Below are 23,032 nucleotides of genomic sequence, written 5' to 3' on the forward strand. Positions count from 1 at the left end.
CACAAAATAAGTAAGGAGTGTACGGAGATTATTAAACTTTAAATACTTTTGTATAATTACGAAAATATGTAATATTAAGTGTAGGTAATTAATTAAGTTTTATGAGAATCTATGAATGATAAATTATAGGTATTATAAATAGGCGTGGATGGAATTCATCGAGTTTTACTAGATTAGTGTAGTGGCAGATTGATTAGTTCTTTTCCAGTCAATCTTTACCATGATGTTGGCTGGATTACTTGGATTGTTTACATATACTGGTCTGGCAGCTCAGTTCGGCCAGAAAACACACCCCGCTTAAGTTGACCTCATATATGTTTAATGCAACGAACAGAATGCATAAATACGCGCGCCCCTTAGCAAAGGTGTTTTTCAAATTCACCATATTAGCAAATAGCGTTAACAGTTAAGTCAAATATATGTCAACGTTGCTTTGTAATTGATGTTATTTGGGCCATGAGAAGATAGAATCGTTTGCGGTACTATGTTGACACAGAACACACTTTCACCTCCGTTCTATGACGTTGTTTTCGTTCTGTTTATTATCTTTTCGCAAAAGGGGTCGATCGATCTGTCAATGACGTTAACTCGTTTAGCATATATCTACTAACGTTCCGACCTTAGGCCGGTTAGAACTGCGCTGCGTTGTTGCTGTATCTTATAAGTTTTGATGCCAATGTCATAAGCATTTTAATGGGTCTAACAGAGAACCTTCTGCATTAGTGATATATTGTAAAATTACTCCGAGTCTTTTCGTTATCAGCATCTTCTATAACATTCTAACTTGTTTCACCGTTCTATAGTTTAATCTGGCCGCATTAATGATAGACACACAAACATATGAGTTTTAATAACAACTGTGATCTAGCCCCTCGGAAGCTGCTTTTTGATCAACGATTACGGCTTCCTTATCATTGTAGTACACCGAAAGCCATCGCAGACTCACCGAATCTGTCGATCAGCGATGCAAGCAGGGCAGACTAGAAAAACAACTAGCCAGCAGTGAGGTTCGAACTCACGACCTCCGGTCAAGCCGGGACCGCCATCAACAAATACAAGTCCAGCAAACTAAACTCGAACTCACTGCGGCAAAACGTTTGAGATCCACTGCTCTTAGAATTAAATGACGTAAAGTGAAAAAGGCTGCTTCCTAATCACGCCATTATCCATGCAGGTTGACTTGAACAGCAGCCAGCCAATTACCCCAACAGCTGGCAGCTTTGCTCTAATAACATGTTACGCGGTATAAAGGTAAGTTAAGGTCTAGTCTCTAATTCTCTTACTAAATCAATTTCAAGAATGACATTTAAAAAAAATTATAGCTATTATTCTTTGTAGACTTGCAGATAAAAAGCTTTACAAATATACTGTGCTTCACGTGCTATATTACCGTGTAAACAAATCATTTCCCACTTTCGTTAATTAAACTTTTTCCATTTTAGTCTATTAAACTCTTTTTGTTTTGGCTGAAGTGCCTGCAACATTTGCTTTGTGTAAGTGTACAATTGTAACCTCATGGAGAACTTAGAACTTAATTTTGTCAACTGGTTTTGTTAGCGAACCAATAAAAAGTGGAAGATTCTAGGCCAGCAGCTAACTTTGTCCACTGCTGGAGTTGCTGATAGTAGTTCTCTGCAACAGTACTAATGGACTTCACAATAGGCTACGACTAAACACTTGCCTTTGCTTGTCTCAAACAAAATCACAGCACTTGAATGACGTACATTATAACCAAGCAAGTCCGGAACATGTTGGTTAATGTTGCTGAAGGCTTACTGAAGCGAACTTTTGTACTTTCTGTGCTGAACAACTTGAGCCTGAAAGAAATGTTCGCACAATAGACTTGCGAGACTTGTGACTCGGAGGAAATGCGCTTCATGTTCAATTCGGTCTGGCGGAAATGAAGTCCATTGTTTGAGGCGAAGTCCATTGTTTGAGGTCGCGGGACAACTTTGGCGACCAATTGCGCTACTTCGCATATAATGACGCTGAAAACGAACTTAACATATGGACATAGTTATAAATACACTTAGTTGTTCAGTCAGCCACAATCCAGGTGTATTTGGTACTTAGCGTTTGACTTCGTTGGTAAAATTGCTTGTTTACAATAACTGCTTTAAAACAGATAATGTTTGACTTTCTCGTATATTGCAGCAATCTAAACACAATTAACGTTTTACCTTATTCGGCTTTGCAAAAATCTAGTTATGTAATGATTAATTTACAGCTAGATTTGTATTTTCAGAATCTTGTTTCTTCGCTGCGGACACAAAAACACTTTTCCGATCTTCCTAAAATCAAGTCTTCTTAAAAGTTTCGACATTTTATTTGTCAGAAGAGCGAGAAGCGTCAACAAAAAGGTCATTGTTGGGAACAAACGAACTTATTGTTGTACTAGAATGACGTCCTACTTTCCACCAAGCTGAAAGGTTAAAGGTCATGGGAATTGTTAAAGGATTGGAATTACGACGAAATAAATGTTTAACAGATTAAAATAGACTCCAGACGAAAAAACGAACTAAACAATTATTGCTAATACAAGGTAATAGACTAATAGAAACAAAACAAAACTTATTGTCAAGAAAAAAAGTGTTTTTACGAATAACATACCCATGGTAACTAACGTAAAGTTGAAATAAGTTTGTAAAAAGTAGAAAATTGTTCTCATACTAAACGGAAGACTTAATTTGTTCAAGGCGAGAAAAAATAAACACGAAAAGTTGTTCTAGAGATTGTACAATAAGCACCTAAACCATGGCAACAAAAAAAAAAGAAGAAAATACTTTACGAGGATGAATCTTGTCGTAATTGCAAATCTTCTACATTCTACGCCCTTTTTTTATTGTTTGTTATTTTTGGTGGTCACAAAATGCCCACCCGGGGCGGTAGAGAGTACTGCGGAATAAAATAAATAATTACGAGCTTTCTATAAATCCCAACATAACGTTAGGAGGAATATAAAAATAAATAAAAGCATTTAGAACTCGAACCCTAAACGTGTCCACCAGGGGGCAGCACACTCACCAAGCATGACGTCACGGGGGATTTCCCGTCTCACTTGGTCAAATACTTGAAGTTAATATGAAACGAGATAAATATATGAGCGTATTATCGAGTTCGCTGTAGCGAGTTTCACCGTCAAACAATGGATGATGACGTCACTTCCGTTTGTATCGCGACGCTCGAGCTTCCTCGTCTGACGTCACCGCCTATGACGTAATGCCGACCGCGTGACGTGTAAGCAGGAGGGGCGACCTCGGGCGTTTGATGACGTATTACGCCCCTCGGTTGGGGGGAATGTTCGGGGGAGAAGCGAGTGACGTCAACAAATCGGTTGGTGACGTCATGTGGAGGAGTGACGTCATGATACCTGATGACGTTTATGTTATTGTGACGACTGTAAACATTTCCCGGGGAAATCCCCCTCTTCACCCAGGGACCAGGGGGGACGTCCCTCCTTTGCACTGATGACGTCATACGATTGTTGTTGTTCGAATGTTGATTGTGACGTAACACACCGGATGAATGGAGGTCGACATAGTGACGTAACGATGTTCCCCCCTCTTTGTCCAGGTCAATTTCTGCCCAAGAAGCTTTCCTGCGTTTCGATCCTGACGTCATCGCTTCCGGTCGTGACGTAATCACTTGAGATCGTGACGTAGCGAGGGGAGGTCGTGACGTCATGACCTGCGATCGCGGGGGTGCGAATGATGACGTAGGCAGCGGGTCTAGGATCCTGGCGTGTTGAATCGCTTGCTGGAATGTGGAAAGCTGAAGCGAACTCGAACTTTTCGTCACAGATCTGCCGGTGACGTCATTGAGGGGATCTAGCGACACCGAGCGGTTGACGCGTGGAGGTGGTTTGTTGGATGGGTGGGGCGCGAGGGGGCTGGGGGTGCGACTGAGACCTGCTGTGAGCTCGCGGAGGTTTTCAAGCGATTCCTGCAACAAGATCACAACTGGAACAATCCGGGTCGGTACGGTAACATGTCCGGGTCGGTATGGTAACATATCCGGGTCGGTAGCGCTCATGAACAACACAAACAAAAATGTAAAGAAAGTCGGATTATGGACAATATTTTTGCGAGGTTCAATTCATAAAACTATAGAAGCTATCTGTTACTGACAGGCGTACATCACGTTATGACGTCACTTACCTCCATTTTCGCCTCGAAGTCGCTCCCGTCGTCAGCTTGAAGCGAGGGCGGTAGAGGGGGCCATACGTCATCATCTATGACGTCATCCTCACTGTCCAGCATCCCGGCTTGTACGTTGTCGTAAATACTGAAGGGGCGCGTCACATCCGGGTCACTTTGGTGGCTGAAATGGTGGGGTAAGGAAGCAGCGGGGTGGAACGAACTCTGTGCTGCCGCGTGTGGCTGGTAGTTGCTCTGTGCTGCCACGTGTGGTTGGTAGTTGCTCTGTGCTGCCACATGTGTTCGGTGGTCAAAGGAAGACGGGCTTGTTGTTTCCTGTCGATGGTCGGAAAATGTGAAAGTTTTCACTTTCTCGCTGCGCAGCAAATTAAAGCGGCCGGAATCACTCGGTTGTTAATCAACGCTGGGTTAGAAATAATAGCCGTTGATTGGTTAGCACTAAATCACGATGATTATGGGGGTTAGTTTTAAAATAAATGAACTATTCCATCTTTATAACATTGTTACAAATAATTAATAAGCTACCAAATTAAAATACTATGAATTAGTAAAATTAAAACCAATCCGAACAAAAATTAAAAGTGTTAATTGAAAACATAGCATGCGGCACAAATGATTTCCAAAGAAGATTAGTAAAAGTGGATTTTAGGTCTAATTTTGAAATAAGTTTAAAAAGATCGTTGTAATAAAAATGCCTATTTTATGGAGCACTGGAATAAATAAAAATATTTAACTAATGTATTTGCTGCGACAACATGCATTTAGAAATGGTTAAAATTTCAAGATAGTTACAAACTTGTGAAAAGTTAAGTTACGAAATTGTGCTTCAAACAAAGTGATTTGCCATGCAAAGTGTTGTTTGCAAATGTAAAGATAGTAATGCCTTAACACAATTTTCACTTTGATGTCACGGTGCTTAATGAACCTGCTTCAAGCCAAGTCTTTACTTGGTGTAATTTGTACTTTTAGTAAACCTCACAGATGTTACAAGCGAAAATAAAATTGTTATTATAGAAGGGAAATGTCACAGCTGAAGGAATATTTTATCAGGTCAGAAAAGCTTAAATCCACATCATTCAAACAAATCAAGAAACCATGTTTGAACACAAACCAATCCAAACCAATGTAAATACTAACAGGTTATTGCCAAATCAGCTCTCACTAGCTCTACTCTGGGAGTCACCAAACTTATTTTAAAGAGGGCCAGACAACTGTAAGGCAGTGTTTCTCAACCTTTTTCATGGCGACCAAAATGTCCGAGGTTAGTTTGTCAAAATTCAGCTTAATTTGTTCAGACAAACATTTCTGTTTAAAAAGTATTTTTAAACATATTTTGGTATTGTTACAGAAATATGCCAAGTACCAGAGGATTTAAACTGGCATACTGGTTTCCACTGGCACTATAATTTGTTAATGTAGAGATATTTAAGGTCATTTTGATTGTTTTTGTCACAAGATTACAAAGTTTTCGAATTTTAATTGCACTAAAATATAACTACAAAAGTTTTAATGTGATCTTGTGCTCAAGTGATAAGACTTAGAAGTTACAAAACCACACAACTAGCAGTGTTTTTGTTTGCCAGATTTAACCGATTATACAACCCTTGATTTTAGCCAAAACTTGGCTTCCAAGCTGTAAAAGCAATTGTTGGCACAAACCGCCATTTAGCTGTCTGGGCAAGAATTTCCTTTTGGTTTTTATAAAGTTACCTTTGTTAAAACACGTTACATTAGAGCATAATGGTTGGAGGTTGTAGCATAATGGTTGGAGGTTGTAGTAAGACGTAATAATATGAGATGTTGAAAATGAATAAAGAGTTATTCGAAACGTCCAAAATGATACCTACTTCTGTATGGGCTTTGATATTCTTATTACGTTACATTACATTTACCAATAAATGTGATATTTGTATGCAAATAACCTCTTTAAACCATCCGTTTTTAAATAACTTCCACCACCACAAATACCACTACGTACCAAACCAACTCTGATGCACTAAAAACTAACATAAAATCTTTTCAACACAAGTATCACGCAAAGAAGCTAGTTTGCTAATCACAACCATCAGAAATAACTAAACAACACAACAGCAAACCACGAAATTATCACTGAATCAAGGATTATGAGCTTCAACAGGAATGTCCGGTGATATTTCAACCCGGTGTTAGTATTGGTGCTTGTCCAATGCTTGGCTGGATCCGGCATATTTTTTCAAATTTTGCATAGAAAGGTATTTTGGGCAGAAAACATTGCATACTAGCAAATTATGATATTAAAACCTCAGGGTTGGGATTTTGCACTCGCCCGCTCGCCAATGCAAGTGCAATTCGCTTCAGGTAAGTGTTGATTGACACCCATTCGCTCAACTGGCATTTTGAGCCAAAATTGGTTGTTGCTATCAGACATATCAAACTCGACTTTTCAAATTAATGTCACAACGAATAGACTGAAGGTCAAATATTGCAAAAATGTCTAACAACTAAATTAATTATTGGAAAAGAATTTGGCAGGACAAAAATTTGACTATTTTTTGGCGAGCATTACTTGGTCCGGGCGAGTGCATATTTTAATTTAATACCAACCCCGAACCTATTTTCCTCTAACTGCCTAATTTATTACGAAATCGGTATTAAAAAATATGGTAGATTTAAATATTTTGGTAAATCTTGTTAATTGAAATGGAGCAAGTAACGGACATTCCTGACAAGACACACTGGTGACATCTTACGTCAATTGGCGGTGGGCTGTTGGGAGATTTTTCTCGACAAATGTGGGCCGTGTAACAATCGCTTCTAGGAGCAAAAAGATAAAATTGCACAAACTACAAATCGCTTTCTTAATTTAGAAGAAATCTAATAAGCAAGCTGCTTTTATTAAAGTGTTCCATTCCCATCTGAGGAATTATACAAAGTAATACAAATACTTTGCATTACGGCAAAGTTTTTAAGTTTATGAAGCTGTACTAATTTATAATGTAAATATTATAAAATTCTAGTGTTAGTATTAGTAAACAAAATAATAAAATTAAAAATGTTATTTCGTAACATTCTTGAAAACACTAAACAAATTACATTATTTATCATTTTGTCTATTAATATATATTATTTCTACTTAACACCACAAAAACATGAGAAAATGTTTTGTTATGAATCCCCGATTCTCACCTTGGGTTTCTGTGCGGCGGATAATTCTGCACTTTTTGATTTTGTAAACGATGTCACAGTGTGCTCTCTGCTGCCATCCGGTGAGGTAACATCATCGGACGTAGGCAGCCACTTGATGGGGCTAGACTTGGCAGGGGGCGATTGTTCGTTTTTCGAGGGGGTGATTTTGTTGGGGGTCGGGGTTTTCCACAAAAGTCTCCCCCTTCCCTCACTACTTACGGGACTCGGGGTGAAATTGTTGTTGGGGTGCGAGTCGGTCGACGACGAAATGTAATCGCTGGAAGACGGAATCGTAATCTGCGGAACTTTTTTATCCGGACTTTTATCCGCTTTTTGCTCGTTGGTTTTGTGCCCGGTTTTGTCCGTGTTTAACGTCGGAACTTCATCCGAGGAATGTTTGGAAGGTTCCGGGGGTTTCTGGATCGATTCCCGTCTCGAACCTCTCCGCGATTTATCCTTTTTATCCTTCTTTTTGCTCTTTTTCTTCACTTCTTCTTCTTCTTTCTTGTGACGCGACGATCTCCTTCCCGAAGATGTCCGAGCAACTTTTCCGTTCGTGCTCGGAGCTGGCGTCTTCACACTTTTAGAACTTTTCTCTTCCGCTTTTGATTTTGCGAAGGAAGTGACGTTCGTGTTGTCTGCGGAAAAACGACATAACTCTTTAATTATGCGCATTTCAAATACAATTGTGTTTTTAAAACGCTTTAAAACCAACTCCCTTTTAGTTCTTAAAAGAAGTTTTAATCTACCTTGTTAAAGAAAAATTAGGTAAAAAGTTGAGCATGTTTTTACATTTAGTTACAGAAAATATTTCTAAATACTCATATCACATTTTAAAAATCAAATTGCTTAAAATTTAAAACATAAACTTCCCTTGTATGAGTTGCACGATTATTTGCATAAAATGTAGAAAAGTCTGAGAACTGATGCAAAGATTTAGAATAATAAACCAAATTTCCATTCTGTTGATCACAACTTTCAAATAATGTACTTCTTAAGGAAACTTTACGAATTAATTGAGCTAGTCTTATAACCGTAGGTAATAATATAAAATAAAGGTAAAAATTGAAACTCAGGGAAAAACTACCACCATAGAATACTTACTTGTTTTGACGGACTGGCTGGGCGAGCGCAACCCGGTCTCCTGCTCAAATGTCGGCTCGATCTTTTGTCCGAAGGGGAGTTTTGGTTTCTCGTCGTCACCAGGGGGCGGTGGTAAGTCCATCCCGGCTCGACGAAGCTCGTTCATGTTCACCTGGAAATATATCAGTTGTATTTAGCTACAAATTTGAATTGTCAGGTCTGGCTACACTGTGCTTGAGAAAAAGTTATTTTCTGTGGTGGACCTCCTGAAATTTCGCTATGATGAAAAGCAAAAAGGTCACTACTAAATATTGAAATGGGTTTGTTTAATTACATTCACCTATTTGGTGGGGTTTACAACTAAAAACTTATCATCAGTGGAAAACCACTTTCCTTTTGGAATGACTAACGAAATCAGTCATTTTAAACCTTGTTTAGAAAAAATCTAGTTTAATCAACAATCAATCAACCCTAAACGGAACCTGTTTATATGAACCTAACTATATAAATATATATTTTTTTAGTCAATCGGATCTGTAAACTTAAGTGTGGACTGTGTATATTGGCTACATAAAAGTGCAACAATAAAAATAGCATTTGGGAGAAAATATAGGATTTCAAGACTGGTTCAAGAAAAATCATCGCTCCAAACTTTAACTCCAAACTTGGGCGGATTCAGTCCCGGGAAGTAGTTGCACAACCCTTAACTTGGAGTAAAATAATTCCGGGATAAATATAGTTTACAAGTGCTAAGGTTAAAATCACTTCACCAAATTTTAATTACCCTTTGTTCGAGGATGTAAAAACTGCAAATTGACAAAAAGCATTTTAGAAATATTTCCCTAAAAGTAGAAACATTGCAAAATTCCTAAGCTACACAACATTATCTTTGTTAAAAAGCTTTTTAATGTTTACAGTTAATATCTCTAGAAACCCTACACATTGCGCCACGCCATTGTCTGTAAGATGAAACGTCACAAAGGTAATTGTCAAGCGCGCGATATGAGCGGAACGAAACGCGATCCATCGACATTCGATAAGATCAGCACGTGTATGACGTCATAAAGCAGATCGCGATGTGTCGTGTGACCCGGGGTCGGTTAACGGGAAATCATCCTTAAGTTAATATCAAACTTTTTACCACTCAGAAATATCCGTGATTTCAGACACTCTTATACAACTTTAAGCATGATTAATTACAAGGTTGTTTTCAACATGCAGATGGAATTCGAAATTAAATTATTTCTTAATATTTTTTAAAGTTGGAAAACGTATGTCATCCATTAAATCAGTACTGTTCTAATTACTGAAAAGATTTGGTGAGATCCGAACTTACGACCTTCGAAATATGCAGCATTTTATAATCCAATTTGAGCTTTAATAAACTGAAACAATTGTTTTAGCAAACTGTTTAAAGGAGGGGAGAGGGACATTAATTAATTTCACAAAAGATTTGTCGAAACAAAACGAAGCAGTATAGTTAATAATTTAAGATTACTTAATTTTATATGTGATAGTTCCTTGTGAATTACAACTTTTTGTGGGATTTTGAACTAATAGAAATACATTGATTTAAACCACGCTTTTTTTACGACATATTGCATTAGTGTCTTGGCGTCGCCAGTCACTTGTTTTTGATGTTTTACTGACAACCGGTTGAACAAAAATCAGTTAATTTTTCGAGTTTATGCACATCTCTTAAAAAATTGATATTTTTTTCATTTGAAAAAGACAAAGCCTACATGCGCGCAGGTGGAAAGTTATCCAACCATGGCCTGAACAACTGTCCACCCCTGCATTATACAAACATTCCGACTAACGGTTGATTTTTACCCTGAGTTGTTCAACAACTGAATCGTCGTCAGTTCCGAAGTCTGCAGCGAGTTGTTCCTGGAGGAACCGACAAATCTCGTCCATGTCCATCTTCTTAATAACAGCTGCAACAAAAACAAATTAATATCACTTAAAACTAAACTTTAGGGCATATTAACAGTGTTTTAACGAATTAAGTCTATGGCTTAACTTAAGTGCACTCAAGTGAAGTGTGCGACACCGAAGGGCGGCCCGACACAGAGACAAGGTTAAAGGGAAAGCGATCGGACGCCCCATTTTCTAGCGGCCGTCTTGTTAACTGTTCTTGCAATAAGTTTTGAAAGATACTTTAGCTGCGGGTTTTTAAGGTGGAAAAATACACACTTGAGTTTACTGTCTGGTTCATTCCTACATTTGTGTTTGTGGATTAAATTGCACAGTTAGTCACATTTCTGCCAAAATCGACAAACAACAAATAAAACTTAGTGACACAATTTTGCAAAAGTGACATAATTTGGGGTAATTTTGGAGCATAATGGTTGAAAAAATTTTAACAGTATCAAGTATCGGACAAATACAAAGTATCGATTATTCCACAAATATCAGACATGTCGATAACAAACAAATATCTAGAATCGAATAAATATCGAATATCGTAATATCGGTCATAGTATCCCACCTGTGAGGTCTTAGCCCCTTTGAAACCTTTCACATGGATGTGAAACTAATCTGTTTTTATAACTTGCTCTGGGTTTTATCAACATAAAAAAAACACATAATTCTTCATACTATCTTGAAAAGCTAAAAACGCCGCAGCATATCACGACTGATGTTTTCAAATTGCAAAAAAAAAACACAAAAAAAAAACAAAGCAAGATAAAAACCTCTTTCCTGATAAACGTATGCTGAGAAGATTTTAATAAATTTGCCTTTTAAAATATGAAAAAAATGAAATAAATATTGACTATTGGGGCCAAACGTTTTCTAATTTAAATGCAATTGAACTTATAGCCACGGATATTTGTTGAGTGAAGGACCGGTTTAGCACGTTTTGCTTCCAAATGATAAAAAATGCTAAATACTGGTCTTTGTTGCTAAATTTAATATATTTCAATTCAACTAACATTGGTCTAAGCTTACAGAGGTCAACTTCGTCAATTTAAATGTTGTTTAAACTTATGCCACAATTATTTGGTAGCAGTTGGACTTACCTTTATGCATCTTTAGTGTTGTGTAGGACATGGCTGTGAGGAGTCGTTCACCCTCGAGAACATAGATATCCCACAAGCGTAGTGTGAGGGGGAAGGGAGATCGGTCGAGAAAACACTGGAAGAACCACTTCATCGTGTAAAGACTCGCGAATATCTCGTTCTGGTCCTACAAAGTAACATGAACGAACTGAGAGACCTGGGTGTTGGATGAAAATTGGAGGAGATTCTATTATATAACTTTATTATTTATGGAATATGTTAATACAGCTTAATTAACCTGGTTCAAATATTTATTTAAATGTACAGAAAATGCACAGTAAACTGTTTCTAGAAACAAAACCAATCCACCAAAAAAAACTTAATTACAAAAGTTCCTCGAAGCTTATGAACAAGAAAATACCAAGTGCTTCTTTAGTTTAGGCATCATTTTCTTGAGTATCTTGTCGTGATGTTCCTGGAATCGCATCAGTTTGGGAAATCCGGGGATGAAAAATCCGTGCATGAGATGTTTCTTGCCGTAAAGAAGGGAATGTAACGCCCAGAACGCCTCCTAGTTGGCAAAATATACAACAAAACATGTGAGAACACACAAAAAGGGTGGGCAGGCTTTTTATTTTGGTATTTTACGTGTCATGAAAAATGTAAATATGATGAAACAAAAATACAATAATGCATGTTAGAACGCAAAAAGGTGGGCTTTAAGAGCAGGCAATTTTTCGTTTTTATTGTAATTTTTATAAAATGTGAAAATGTAATTTTATAAAGGGCTTAAAAAAGACCAATAGTAAATACATATCAGAAACAAATAGGTTACATTGTTCCAATGTTCCAATAAATCAATATGCATTAACGTGGTCATAATGCTTGAAATTGTAGTAAAATATGAATAGCAATTAAGTACTAACATTATAGAAAAAGTAGGTGGTATTGTTTCAATGTTCTAATAAAACAATTCTGCATTATTGACATCACAAAGGTGAGGTTGGATTCGACTAGAAAAAATACCAAGCCACTGCATTAATAGGTGGGTGGCTTAAACAATTTCAATCTTTGTTAGAGAAACAAATTAATTTAAAGGGAAATATTTGGTTAAAAGTGTGTTTAGCTGCATCAGAATGTGCAACATTAACTGTATAAGTTGTTGTATGGCTTCAATAAAAACAAAGCACAGTGTTATTAGCTACAACACTCATGCATTTTACCACGAGTCTGCTTATCAAAACAAATGTAACCTTAACAATAGAAGTCAAAGCACATGTTAGTAAGTTTAAATGGGCTTGCTCAACTCCTAAAATGCAGGCAATAAATGGGAATTGTGGGTTTTAGTGAAATGAAACTAGTTAGATATCAATAGTTAAGCATTTCTGCAAATAGAAGTTGCAATCAATAAATCAATCTCAATCAGGTCGTGTCCACTTTGTCAGGATTGCCATTAGCATACTGACTTGCTAATCACTGACTTCTCTATTTTATTGCAAGTGTGAAGAGGTTTAAGATAAAAAATCACAGAGCACATTGTACCTTTAGATTATATTTGCCCTTTCTTTAATTGCTGTTGCTACCTTATTAGTTCTACCTACACCGATTGCCTGGTTAGTTAATTATTATTATTCAGCCTAATTAAATTCCTGTAGAACTATAAAGTTGCAGTTGATAATACATATGTCCAGGTTTCTTAAGATTAGACTTGGTGACTGCTGAGAAATTTAGACGGAACCATTTTTCATTTTATTTAAGCATGTAACTGATAATTCTCTGCTTTACAGAAGTAAGCTATTTTTGAAAGCCCAAATGCTTTAAAATCTTATTAACTGAAGATGATACAAGCAGGTTTTGAAACGTCTTGATCAAGATGGTGTCAATCTTCTCAACATTTTGGCTTGGGTGTTCAATATTAGGCTACACTACAGATCCGTGGATATGTACTTAACTCTATATTTCTCTGTGGTTGCAGTTTTTAGGCACAACTTGTGATGTTGTTTTTACCGTAAATGCAATATTAAGTGTTTTAATAAAGTGCTTTAAATCTTTTTAACCTTTGTGAGTTACTTTGGATCAAATAAGTTGGAAATATTTGATGGACTGTTAAACACCTCAAAATCACGGCATATGTGCCAGGAACCCATGTATGTTACCCTGGGTATATCACAAAGTACATTGAGCAGCAAATGACCAACCTCTTCGTTCATGTACATGAGGAGTAGAGCAGCTATCTGGGACATCCCCTGGCAGTATCCCACCTCTGTGTTGTACATTGAGTAGGCAGAAAGAACGTCAAACAACTGTTGCTGCTTTGTGCTAAAACATCAATTAACAAAAGTCACATTTATGGAAAGCATTATCTCAAACCTAAACTAAAATGAAAAAAATAAAAGTTTACGAAAGTCACACGTGACATTTTCTAAACCTGATAAATATGGATCACAATTCACATCGGACTCACAACTTTATTCACAAAAAATATTTATATTAATTAGGTACACTATGCACGGATCTGTAATGTAGCGGGAAAATGAATGTAATATTGTTCAAGTAAACCAATGAAATGTCTTTTTTAAGATGATGCCGATTTCTATCTCTTTAAGCTTGGACATTTGTTTTCAGGATTTTTAATTGACTTAACAAATCAGTTATTTTGGGAAAACTTCTAAATTCCTAAAACAAACAGGTTGAAAAGCAAAAAGTAATTTCATTAACTAACAGCTGATTAACTTAGACTCCTACAAATAACAATATCACCACTTGACACAATAGCATTAGGCCAAACAAGCAAAATTGTCACAAAAACTATAAAGAAAAAACATATACAAGTAATAAATTGGTTGTAGCATAAAAACAATTAAAAACAAACTGAATGAAAACCGGCTTAGTAGTGATATCGAAACAACTGAATCTTATCGTAAAATCAAAAACCTAACATTAAAACGTTTAGATCTACACAAATCCCCACATCCCAGTAATTGTGTACAAACCTGTAACGTGAGCGGAACATTATGTGGTCGCGGTACGTTCGGTTCACGTCCATATCGATTTGCTTGATGTCAGGAGATTGGTCGTGTGAACGAACTCGCATCTCCTGGAAAACAAAAAGTACAAAGTGAAATAAAATCAGAAGATTACATTGTATTTTGTAAAATAATGATAGGAGGATTTTCTAGAGTGTTACGTGCTTAATTAGCACTACAAAATTATCACCGGTTGCTAATTGCTAATCCATACAAAAGTAGGTAGCATAGTGTAAATATTAGAAATAAAACTTTTACTTGTTAAAAATACTTAAATATTGATTAATAGTTTACACAATGTTGCAACATTTTGTTGAAAAAGTACAAAATTAAAGGTAGTACAATTAAACAGTGGCTTATTAATTATAACACAAAAATGTTGGTTTTTCCATTCATTTGCAAAAATAAAAACTTAGGGTTAGGGTTAGAGGCAGAACAGTTTACTAACCATGCACAAAATTGAATGACTATATTAATGGATTATGACGAAATAGAGAAATTATTTAAATATAATTAATTAAGGATCTCTGATTGACCTAGACACAAACACGTGTAATTACCTGGTACGCCGACGGTTCTTTTTGCATCAGATTGCCGACATCCAGCATCAAACGCCAAGCGTCACCCCGTAAGTTAAGGGGAATACCCTTGTAGACCCTCTGTCGCAACTAAAAAAAAAAGAAAAATTTGTTGTAAATGTTAATTCTCACTTTTATAGCCCTGAGCAGTTTTTTTACCATTTACCTGGGGTCTTCATTACCATAAGCACATATTATTTTAAATTATTAGCTAGTTAAACTCGATTTTGAGGTTTTGAATAACTTTAGACCTTGGTCACCAAATATTGTTCATCAAGGGCTTACTATCAGGCCCACTTAGTTACTGTAAAGATTAGCAATCACGGGACGAATATAACATTTTGTGCCAAACTTTTTAACCATGTCAGAGTTAAACAAAGAAAATAAAACTGCACAAAGTAAGCGGTTATGAGATGGGGAGCCCACTAATAAAATATTGGGAACTACAGATCTAGAGCGACAGTCATCGAATAATACTGAGGTTGTAAGTTTAAACATCTATTTTAAATCAGTGTTAAACTTTGTACTATTAATACAGATCTGTTATCGTTGGAACTTATTCCATGCAAACATAAGCATTGTTATAAACTTTATAAAACACAAGTTGCTACAAAAGCAGCAGAACCTTCTCTGTGCCAACGTACAGATCCCACTTGTGTATCATCTTCACCCACTTATATTGTCGCTTTACTTCAGTTTGTTTCCGCTTCTCCTCGATTAAATCAAGTGTGTCAGGGAGCGCTTCGGCACTGGGGATAAAAAAATTGGATGTGAGGAAAGCAACAATAAAAATAATTCTTGTTATACTTTTACCAAAAAAAAAAAAAAAAAACACTTCTCTTAAAGCAAGCATTTAAAAAAACAAAAACTTAAAAAAAAAATTTTTTTGTACAGTCTAAGACAGCGTTTCCCAAACTGTGGTCTGCGACGACTGCACAGGTGGTCTGTGGCAATATAACAACAAAATTAAAAAGTCACACATATACGTTGTTCAGTACGTACTCTTTCAAAGATAATTGCCGCAGTTATTCACAACTTAATGATTTTGAAAGTTTTTGCTATCCCGTATTGCAAATCTTACTTGTTGCGCCTTCGTTGTGGTTTTTTTCCTTGTCTATGACGTAATAATATATTGTCGAAATAACAGATTCACAAATAGTGGCCGGCAGTCCAAAAAAGTTTGAAAACCCTGATCTAAGACACACTGGACTCGAGCTATTTTTTCCATAATTTTGTACTTTAGGAAACAAGTTTTATGTTGCAACAAGTTAATAAATATGTTTTAAATAATGAAACTTACTGTAGGAATCCGTATCGGTCAGTGACCTTGTATACCCTCGAGTTGGCGTCCATCCAATTGTCCTCTTCATTTTCACTATCTTCGCCCTTTGACAAAAAATTAGGCGGTTCAATATCAAATTATCAATGTAAAACATGAAATAATTTAACTGCCAAAATGGGAAAAAACTCCAAATCAGTACAAAATGAAACTTACTGAGTAGAAATATAAAATAGTTTAGGTTTTTTTCATAAACATTGGTTCCAATAAATAAAAAATATGATTTAGTGTTTAGAAACATTAAAATAAATAAAAAGAACTAAGATAAAAATCTTTAAAAAAAGAATGGTTCATTTAAAAAAAACATATTCCTTGCTATGTTAAATGATGGTTTCAGAACAAACAGGTTTAATAATAGTAAGGTTTATCGTTCAACCATTTTAATTAACATCACCGACAAAAGTTTGTTTTCTACGGATGGAAGGATTTCTAAGCAACCAATTACTAACTAACAAATGGTTTCTCATTTAGCAATGAACAAAGCTAGCTTTGTTAGCATGATATTTTAATTGGCTAATCTAAACAGCTATTCTATATTTAACTAAAAGCTTTTTTGGTGCAGATTATTACCTTTTTACTTTTCTTAACAGCATCAACTCCCTACATTAAAACAAACATTTTTTATTTTGTTGAACTTTTCAATTTTGTTCTTGTCGAATGTTGTATTTTTCTAAATAGTCACCTGGAAATCAGACGTCACTGCTTATTAATGACAAATTGTTTATAAATCTTGACAAGTTTTTGCACAACTGTGTTTTTTGTTACTGATTTAACGACAATCAGGTGAAAGTTATTATGACTAAATAACATGTGTTGTCATGATATCATTTACAGCAAGTAATGGACCAGTTTTCAGGAACAACATGTTCACAATAACTTATAGTTTCTACAAAAAGAAAGCCTTAGAAGGTTAAGTAATCTTTTCATTATTCACCCCTTTTTATATGTTTGGAACATAAGCAATTATTTACATGGTCAAGAAAAAAATTGTAGAACTATGCGGAATATGGAGCTCAGCAATATTTTTTACCTTTTTATATTTGTTGACGATGTCAAGTCTCTCCTTGGCCGCTCGAACCAGGGCTTCTTTCTTGTAATCCTCACCGCCTGTAAAATAAGACAACATCAAATTTATAAGTCAAAACTACATTTGTGATTTCGGTAATATTTTCTTCCTTAAGCTTATTTCTGGACACACAGTAAAATGGTGGCTATTCTTAAGCAAGCTAATATATCCGGCCGGTAGGACTAACCAGTTGATCTGCAAAAATTAAAAAGGACTTAACAAGTAAAACTGAAATAAAAAAAAAAAATTCATAATTGTTATCAATTTTTTTTTAAAAATAGCGTGAACTTCTAAATATAATATTTCAAAACTGACAAAACATTAAAAAATCATAAACTCCTGTACCTTCTGCAACCATCATTTGGAGATTTTAAAATACAAAGTCAACAGAAGAATCCATGAGCAGTGACTTGGCAGAAAGCTAAGTGTTTTAACACAATAGTGCAAACTAGATTAACTACACTCACAGCTGGTATGCAAACAGCAAGTCAGAAATAACTTGTACAACAACTATGAGGCCATGAGATAGAGATATCCATCACGCCAAATTAGACTTTATTATCGGTTGATTAATATATTGTAGTCAAGTTTCACAAGCTTTGCAAACAATAGGAGGATGTTAAGTCTGCCCTAATAAAGTTGCGTGATGTTTTACCACAAAAGGACCTTCGTGTGTGAAACCTTCTGTGGCTTTGCATTGTGGAAGTGGCTTGTGATGCTGACAACACGCACACATCACCGTCAACTTGTGAAGGTGCGAAACATTTCCGCTCATACAAAGCTCGAACGCACACACATATGCATGTACGCACGCACACACGCACATGCACATACACACACATGCACATGTGTATGTGCTTCCTGTATTTCCCAAGGTGGCTCAATAACACCTCTTACATCACAATCACCCAATTGTTGAGGAGAAAGTGAAAGTGCTGTGAATTGTTGCGTCTATTTTTAGCAAGAATTCAGTCAAACATCCTGTTATTAACAACACTAACAAATATGAAAGCAAAATTTTGGCTCTAAGGTTTAAACTGAACCTAGCTGTACAACATAGAAATCGCAAAAGTATCATAAACCCTGCCAAACGCTAATTCACCAAAAATAATGTCAAAGTTTAACAAGTTTTAAACCAACTATATGATAAATTTCTCCCCGCTATAATTATTAGGTTTAAACCAGAATTGGAAACCTGCGGGCCACTTGCCTAAAAAAAAAAATGTGGCTCGCATCAACATTTTATAGCACACAAAAAAAACTGCTGCCACATAAAGTTTAATTTTCATACCTGAACTATCACACTTAAAACCAAGTACTTTGAGTAAATTAATTTATGGCATGCTCAAAATGTTGTGCCATTCATGCATCTGCAATACGGAGTAAATTCATAATCCCTGCTATAGAGTTTAGCACAGACACAACAAAACTTTATATTTCAGTTCCTGTTTAACAAAGGGAGAAAGTTGGGTGACATGTGGGTTTAGGATTTTCTCACAACTTTGTCAACAATTTTCTGACAGAATCAACATTACCTCATTATTTTATGACATCTTGACAAAATAAAATATCTCCTTAACACTCTAACCCAAAACAAACTGTTTGGTTTAAAATAAACAACATTTCCAAAAGCATTGGATTTAAATGATTTTTTCCACATCCAACTACAAGTCGAGCAAACTTCACAACTTTGGAGACCAACATAACAATTCTTGACAATCAGATGCAGAATAAACACTTTCCCATTGGTCTTTGTGCTTCTACCAACACAGCCGACTAAATTTAGAAGATTTACGAGCATGACCTAATGCCAAGTCTATGTAGATCCGGGTCTAACCAAGGATTTCTGTTTACTTAATTCACCGTAAAACGTATGAATACAATAAAATCTCAGTTTTTCCTTGAGCATGGGAGGCAAGCTCATTGGCATTTTTAAGGCAGCTTTTATCGGTGCTGAATTAGTAAATGAGATTAAACAAAGTTAGTTTAAGGTTGGTTTTAATTTCAAAAAAAATAAAATTAGACGAAAATAAATATACAGAACAAATATACCCAACATGTTAAAACTGTCTAAATGACAAAATGTTTGACTAAGATGATAGCTACTGGTGCTTATATATTTCACATAAAGTAAGCTTTCTGCTGAGGGCAGGGATTTGAGCTTTGGTCTTATAAGGTAAGTCGGGCATTCTGCAGACTTGCACGCAACTATTGTAAGCATTGTTGGCTAAACTTAGCATATGGGTGGTGGACTTTATGACCAAGTCATATTAAAGAAAGCTATAAAAGCACATTACCATTATATACACCATCAGTTTCTGAGTTGGGTTATAAATATAACATTACTTTTTAGACATTTTTACGCAATTTGATTGATTTTATCTCAAAAAATGCGGATAAGATGGTAAAGTGTCAAATTAAACCTTATATACCCTTTGGATATTGTACTGTGTGCATTTATCTACTAGTATTTTACCGCTGTAGATAAATTTGAAAAAATGTAAACCTATGTTGTTATATTAGTCTAGCTGAACTTCTATATTGACTTGCAAATGTATTATCTAGTATAAAATAAATATCTAACCTAAAATGTACTACTCTATTAGAAGAACACATTCCCTAAACAAAGAAAAACAAATAAAAAAACTAAATAAAAAAAAGGTCACATAGCCCCATATAAAAAACCTGACACAAAAGCAAATATCAATTATTAAACTTGATTAGCATATTACAACATACTTGTTTCCAGCATACTGTAGGGGCTTTATATTCTTACTACATTACAATGTGTTCTGTGGACAGCAAACCTACAGTTCTGTGGAAGGATGTGGGTTTAAAGTGCACATTAAGAGACTTTTCAGTGGTTAACACACACTTGCCTACCAGCATACGTTTAAACCAGACCCTTATATATGCCATGTATAGCTGTCTACACTTACAACACAACTCTACAATGATTGAGAAATACAGCTAGGTATTAAATCTGCAGGGATAGGTGGTGGATAAGAGCTTAGGTTTAGGATTGTAGAGTTGTGTTTACTTGTAAAATTACGGTGGAAAAATATTTTATTTAATGAGCTACAACATTTTTGTAAAGCTGTTGGTCAAGTTATATTTAACATGCAATTTAAAACATTCTTCCAGTTAAAAACTTGCCAAAAACCGCAACAAAATTGCAACATGTTATTAAACCAGGTGTAATTATCTCTGTGTCTGTGGTTAGGATTAAAACCAGAGTGTGGCCTTTGTATCGCTGTTAACTTATAGCCTGCTTGGGACATTTTAAGTGTGTATTTCATCAGGATTTACGAGACATTTTATTCAGGAGAATATTTGGCCTGTAACTTGCAGCAAAGTGAAACCTGTAAGATAGAACTTGTGTAAGGGAAATGTTGTTTAGCAAGTCATTGGGTGTAATTGAAAAGACAGAAGTGCAAACAAAACATGGGTGAAGTATTAAAGCAAACAAGCTTGTGCAAACATGTCTCATATTGATTAAAATATTAACTTTAACAGAAACTTAAAATCATGGAGGTCTCTATTGTCAACATTTTTATGTAATGATGTTGTTAATCCTCACATGAGGTTTTGTGGCACATTCAAAGGTTTACGACCATAAAAAAGTGTATAAAGTAAATATGCATTGGCTTTAGTTTCTCTACTTCAAACACTTTATCATAACACTTGTAAAAAAGTGAAACATTTTACAATGCTTGAGAGCACGCAGTGGGGCGCCACTTAAGATACAATATTTTTAAAAATATTTTAAATCCACTTCTAAGCACTTGATTTTGAGATCTTAAAAGTTATTATTTTTTTTAAGGATGTAATAGAAAAGTTTAATCAAGCAATGAACTAAGCCTCTAGCTCTAGTGTAGTTATGCATCCTAACATGTAATCAATGTGAGCGGTAGGAGGGAACTAAATTGAATGGAAATTTGTGACCAAAATAACACTGAAATATCATTTTGTCTTTCGACTGATAATATTGCAATGCATGTTTCATGATACAACTGAATGAATGATTTATAAATGATTTATTAGCCTGTACAACGACCTTTAAAAAGTATTGTCAACTGTACAACTAAAGGAAATGCTACATAGTATTTATGTCAAGTGAGACCTTAGTCAATAGGTTGATCTTTATCGTTGACAACATTCATCTACATTTTTTTGGATAAAAAATATTAACTAATATTACTTCACAGTTTTAACTCGAATTGAAAGTCTAAACTCTGAAGGTGCAACAAGAATGCAACGTGACTTGCATAATATGTGCAAACAGCATTGATAATTCAATAATCAATAACCACCAAGGAAATCAGCTGTTATGTAACTTAAGCAGACAAACTGCATATTGTACTTACAATAATTAAAAGGCATTTGAGAAAGCTAGGCCAATGTTTGATCAAATAATTAATCTTGTTAGCTTATTCGGTATGCCTTTAACATTAACATATTTGGCCAAAAGTTACTTTAGAAGCAAACTTTAACTATAAACAACTAACAGCAGAGGAAATTATTTTGCATGCATTGTATTTTACAAAACATTTCTTATGTTTCCTATATCTCAACATGAAATCCGTTAAGCCACGCAAATTTTAAATAACTTTAATAAAGCTTAGGGTTGCCATACTTTCTGATTTTTCCAGACATGTCAAGAGCTTTATTGCTAAACATTGGGTCTGTAGGGGAATTTTAACTTAACTGTGAAATAAAAAGTAAGAAACGCCACTAGGAAAATATTTTGTTTGCTATTAGCAAAATGCAGTTTTGTGAAAAAAATAGTAAATTGCTTTAGTTCAATAAGTTATAATGGATTATAATTCTAATTGTATATTTTAGGTAAGCTGATAATTTGTCTGCAATTTTACTTGTTTAAAAACTTATTTTTATACAGTCTTGAATTTTTTGCAAATCCCCACCATGCAAAAAAGTTTCCCTGAAAAATAGTTCTGTTTCAGTGTTTCTCTTGGTACAGTTTACATGCAATCTAGTTTTAATAAGCAAAATCATAATGTTAAGTCTCATATTTTATTGCCACTTACTCATTTCCGTGAGACTCGGCATGTTTGCGAGTTGCGTGTGCCCCTCTTCGCTTGTGCTAGTTGTCATCTCGTTTCATCGCAAATTTAATCCGATTTGTTGTGTTTTTCAGCGCCGCTTGCACCATTAGCTGGCACCAGGAAAATAATCACTTTCACAACATCCTACTAACAACATTAAACTAAACACGAAATATATTATCAATTATCTATGAATTTATATGTGGAAGCATTTTAAACATTTTCTAATACAAAACTAACTTTTGTACATTTGTGAATTATATGACTTAAAGCAACTAATCAGGGCACTGGTCTAGAAAACTACCCATTTTTACAGTAACAAAACGAGTTGTCAAAATTGAAATTGCAATGAAGAAAAAAATATGGAAAAATAAATATAATAATACTTGGCCAACCCCAAACAAAACGCTAACTCGCACCCTAATCAATTAATTTAGCAATATAAACCCACGGACGAAAATGTGATATCCAGACCAGCGCCGAAATGCCCTCTCTTTTATATAATAAGCGGAACTTACTTTCTCACATTTATTCCAAGATAAATTTATAA

The 23,032-nt window shown here is 35.4% G+C and overlaps 1 protein-coding gene across 1 annotated transcript; it reads right to left on the bottom strand.

Annotated features, from left to right (window-relative positions):
• Window positions 1–2,345: 2,345 nt before the first annotated feature.
• LOC146134735 (uncharacterized) lies at window positions 2,346–22,531 on the bottom strand. Its single transcript, XM_083395604.1, has 14 exons — window positions 22,465–22,531; window positions 17,381–17,457; window positions 16,312–16,397; window positions 15,637–15,760; window positions 14,994–15,101; window positions 14,401–14,504; window positions 13,606–13,726; window positions 11,829–11,978; window positions 11,429–11,594; window positions 10,239–10,342; window positions 8,427–8,577; window positions 7,323–7,960; window positions 4,158–4,472; window positions 2,346–3,942 (listed from the first exon to the last, which is right to left on the bottom strand). Exons 1-14 carry the CDS (start codon window positions 22,529–22,531, stop codon window positions 3,139–3,141), a joined length of 3,015 nt encoding a protein of 1,004 aa, XP_083251730.1. The 3' UTR covers window positions 2,346–3,138.
• Window positions 22,532–23,032: the final 501 nt, after the last annotated feature.

Source organism: Ascidiella aspersa, chromosome 8, assembly GCF_963924565.1.
Source record: "Ascidiella aspersa chromosome 8, kaAscAspe10.2, whole genome shotgun sequence".
NCBI classification, from domain to species: Eukaryota; Metazoa; Chordata; class Ascidiacea; order Phlebobranchia; family Ascidiidae; genus Ascidiella; species Ascidiella aspersa.

What these genes read in the sequence shown, in the direction of transcription:
- LOC146134735 (XM_083395604.1), bottom strand. Translation starts at nt 22,531, where the DNA reads ATGACAACTAGCACAAGCGAAGAGGGGCACACGCAACTCGCAAACATG. An exon ending in AACACTAAAGATGCATAAAG is followed by an intron (nt 10,343 to 11,428) that starts GTAAGTCCAACT and finishes TTTTTGTTGCAG; the next exon opens with CTGTTATTAAGAAGATGGAC. An exon ending in ACTTCGAGGCGAAAATGGAG is followed by an intron (nt 3,943 to 4,157) that starts GTAAGTGACGTC and finishes ATCTTGTTGCAG; the next exon opens with GAATCGCTTGAAAACCTCCG.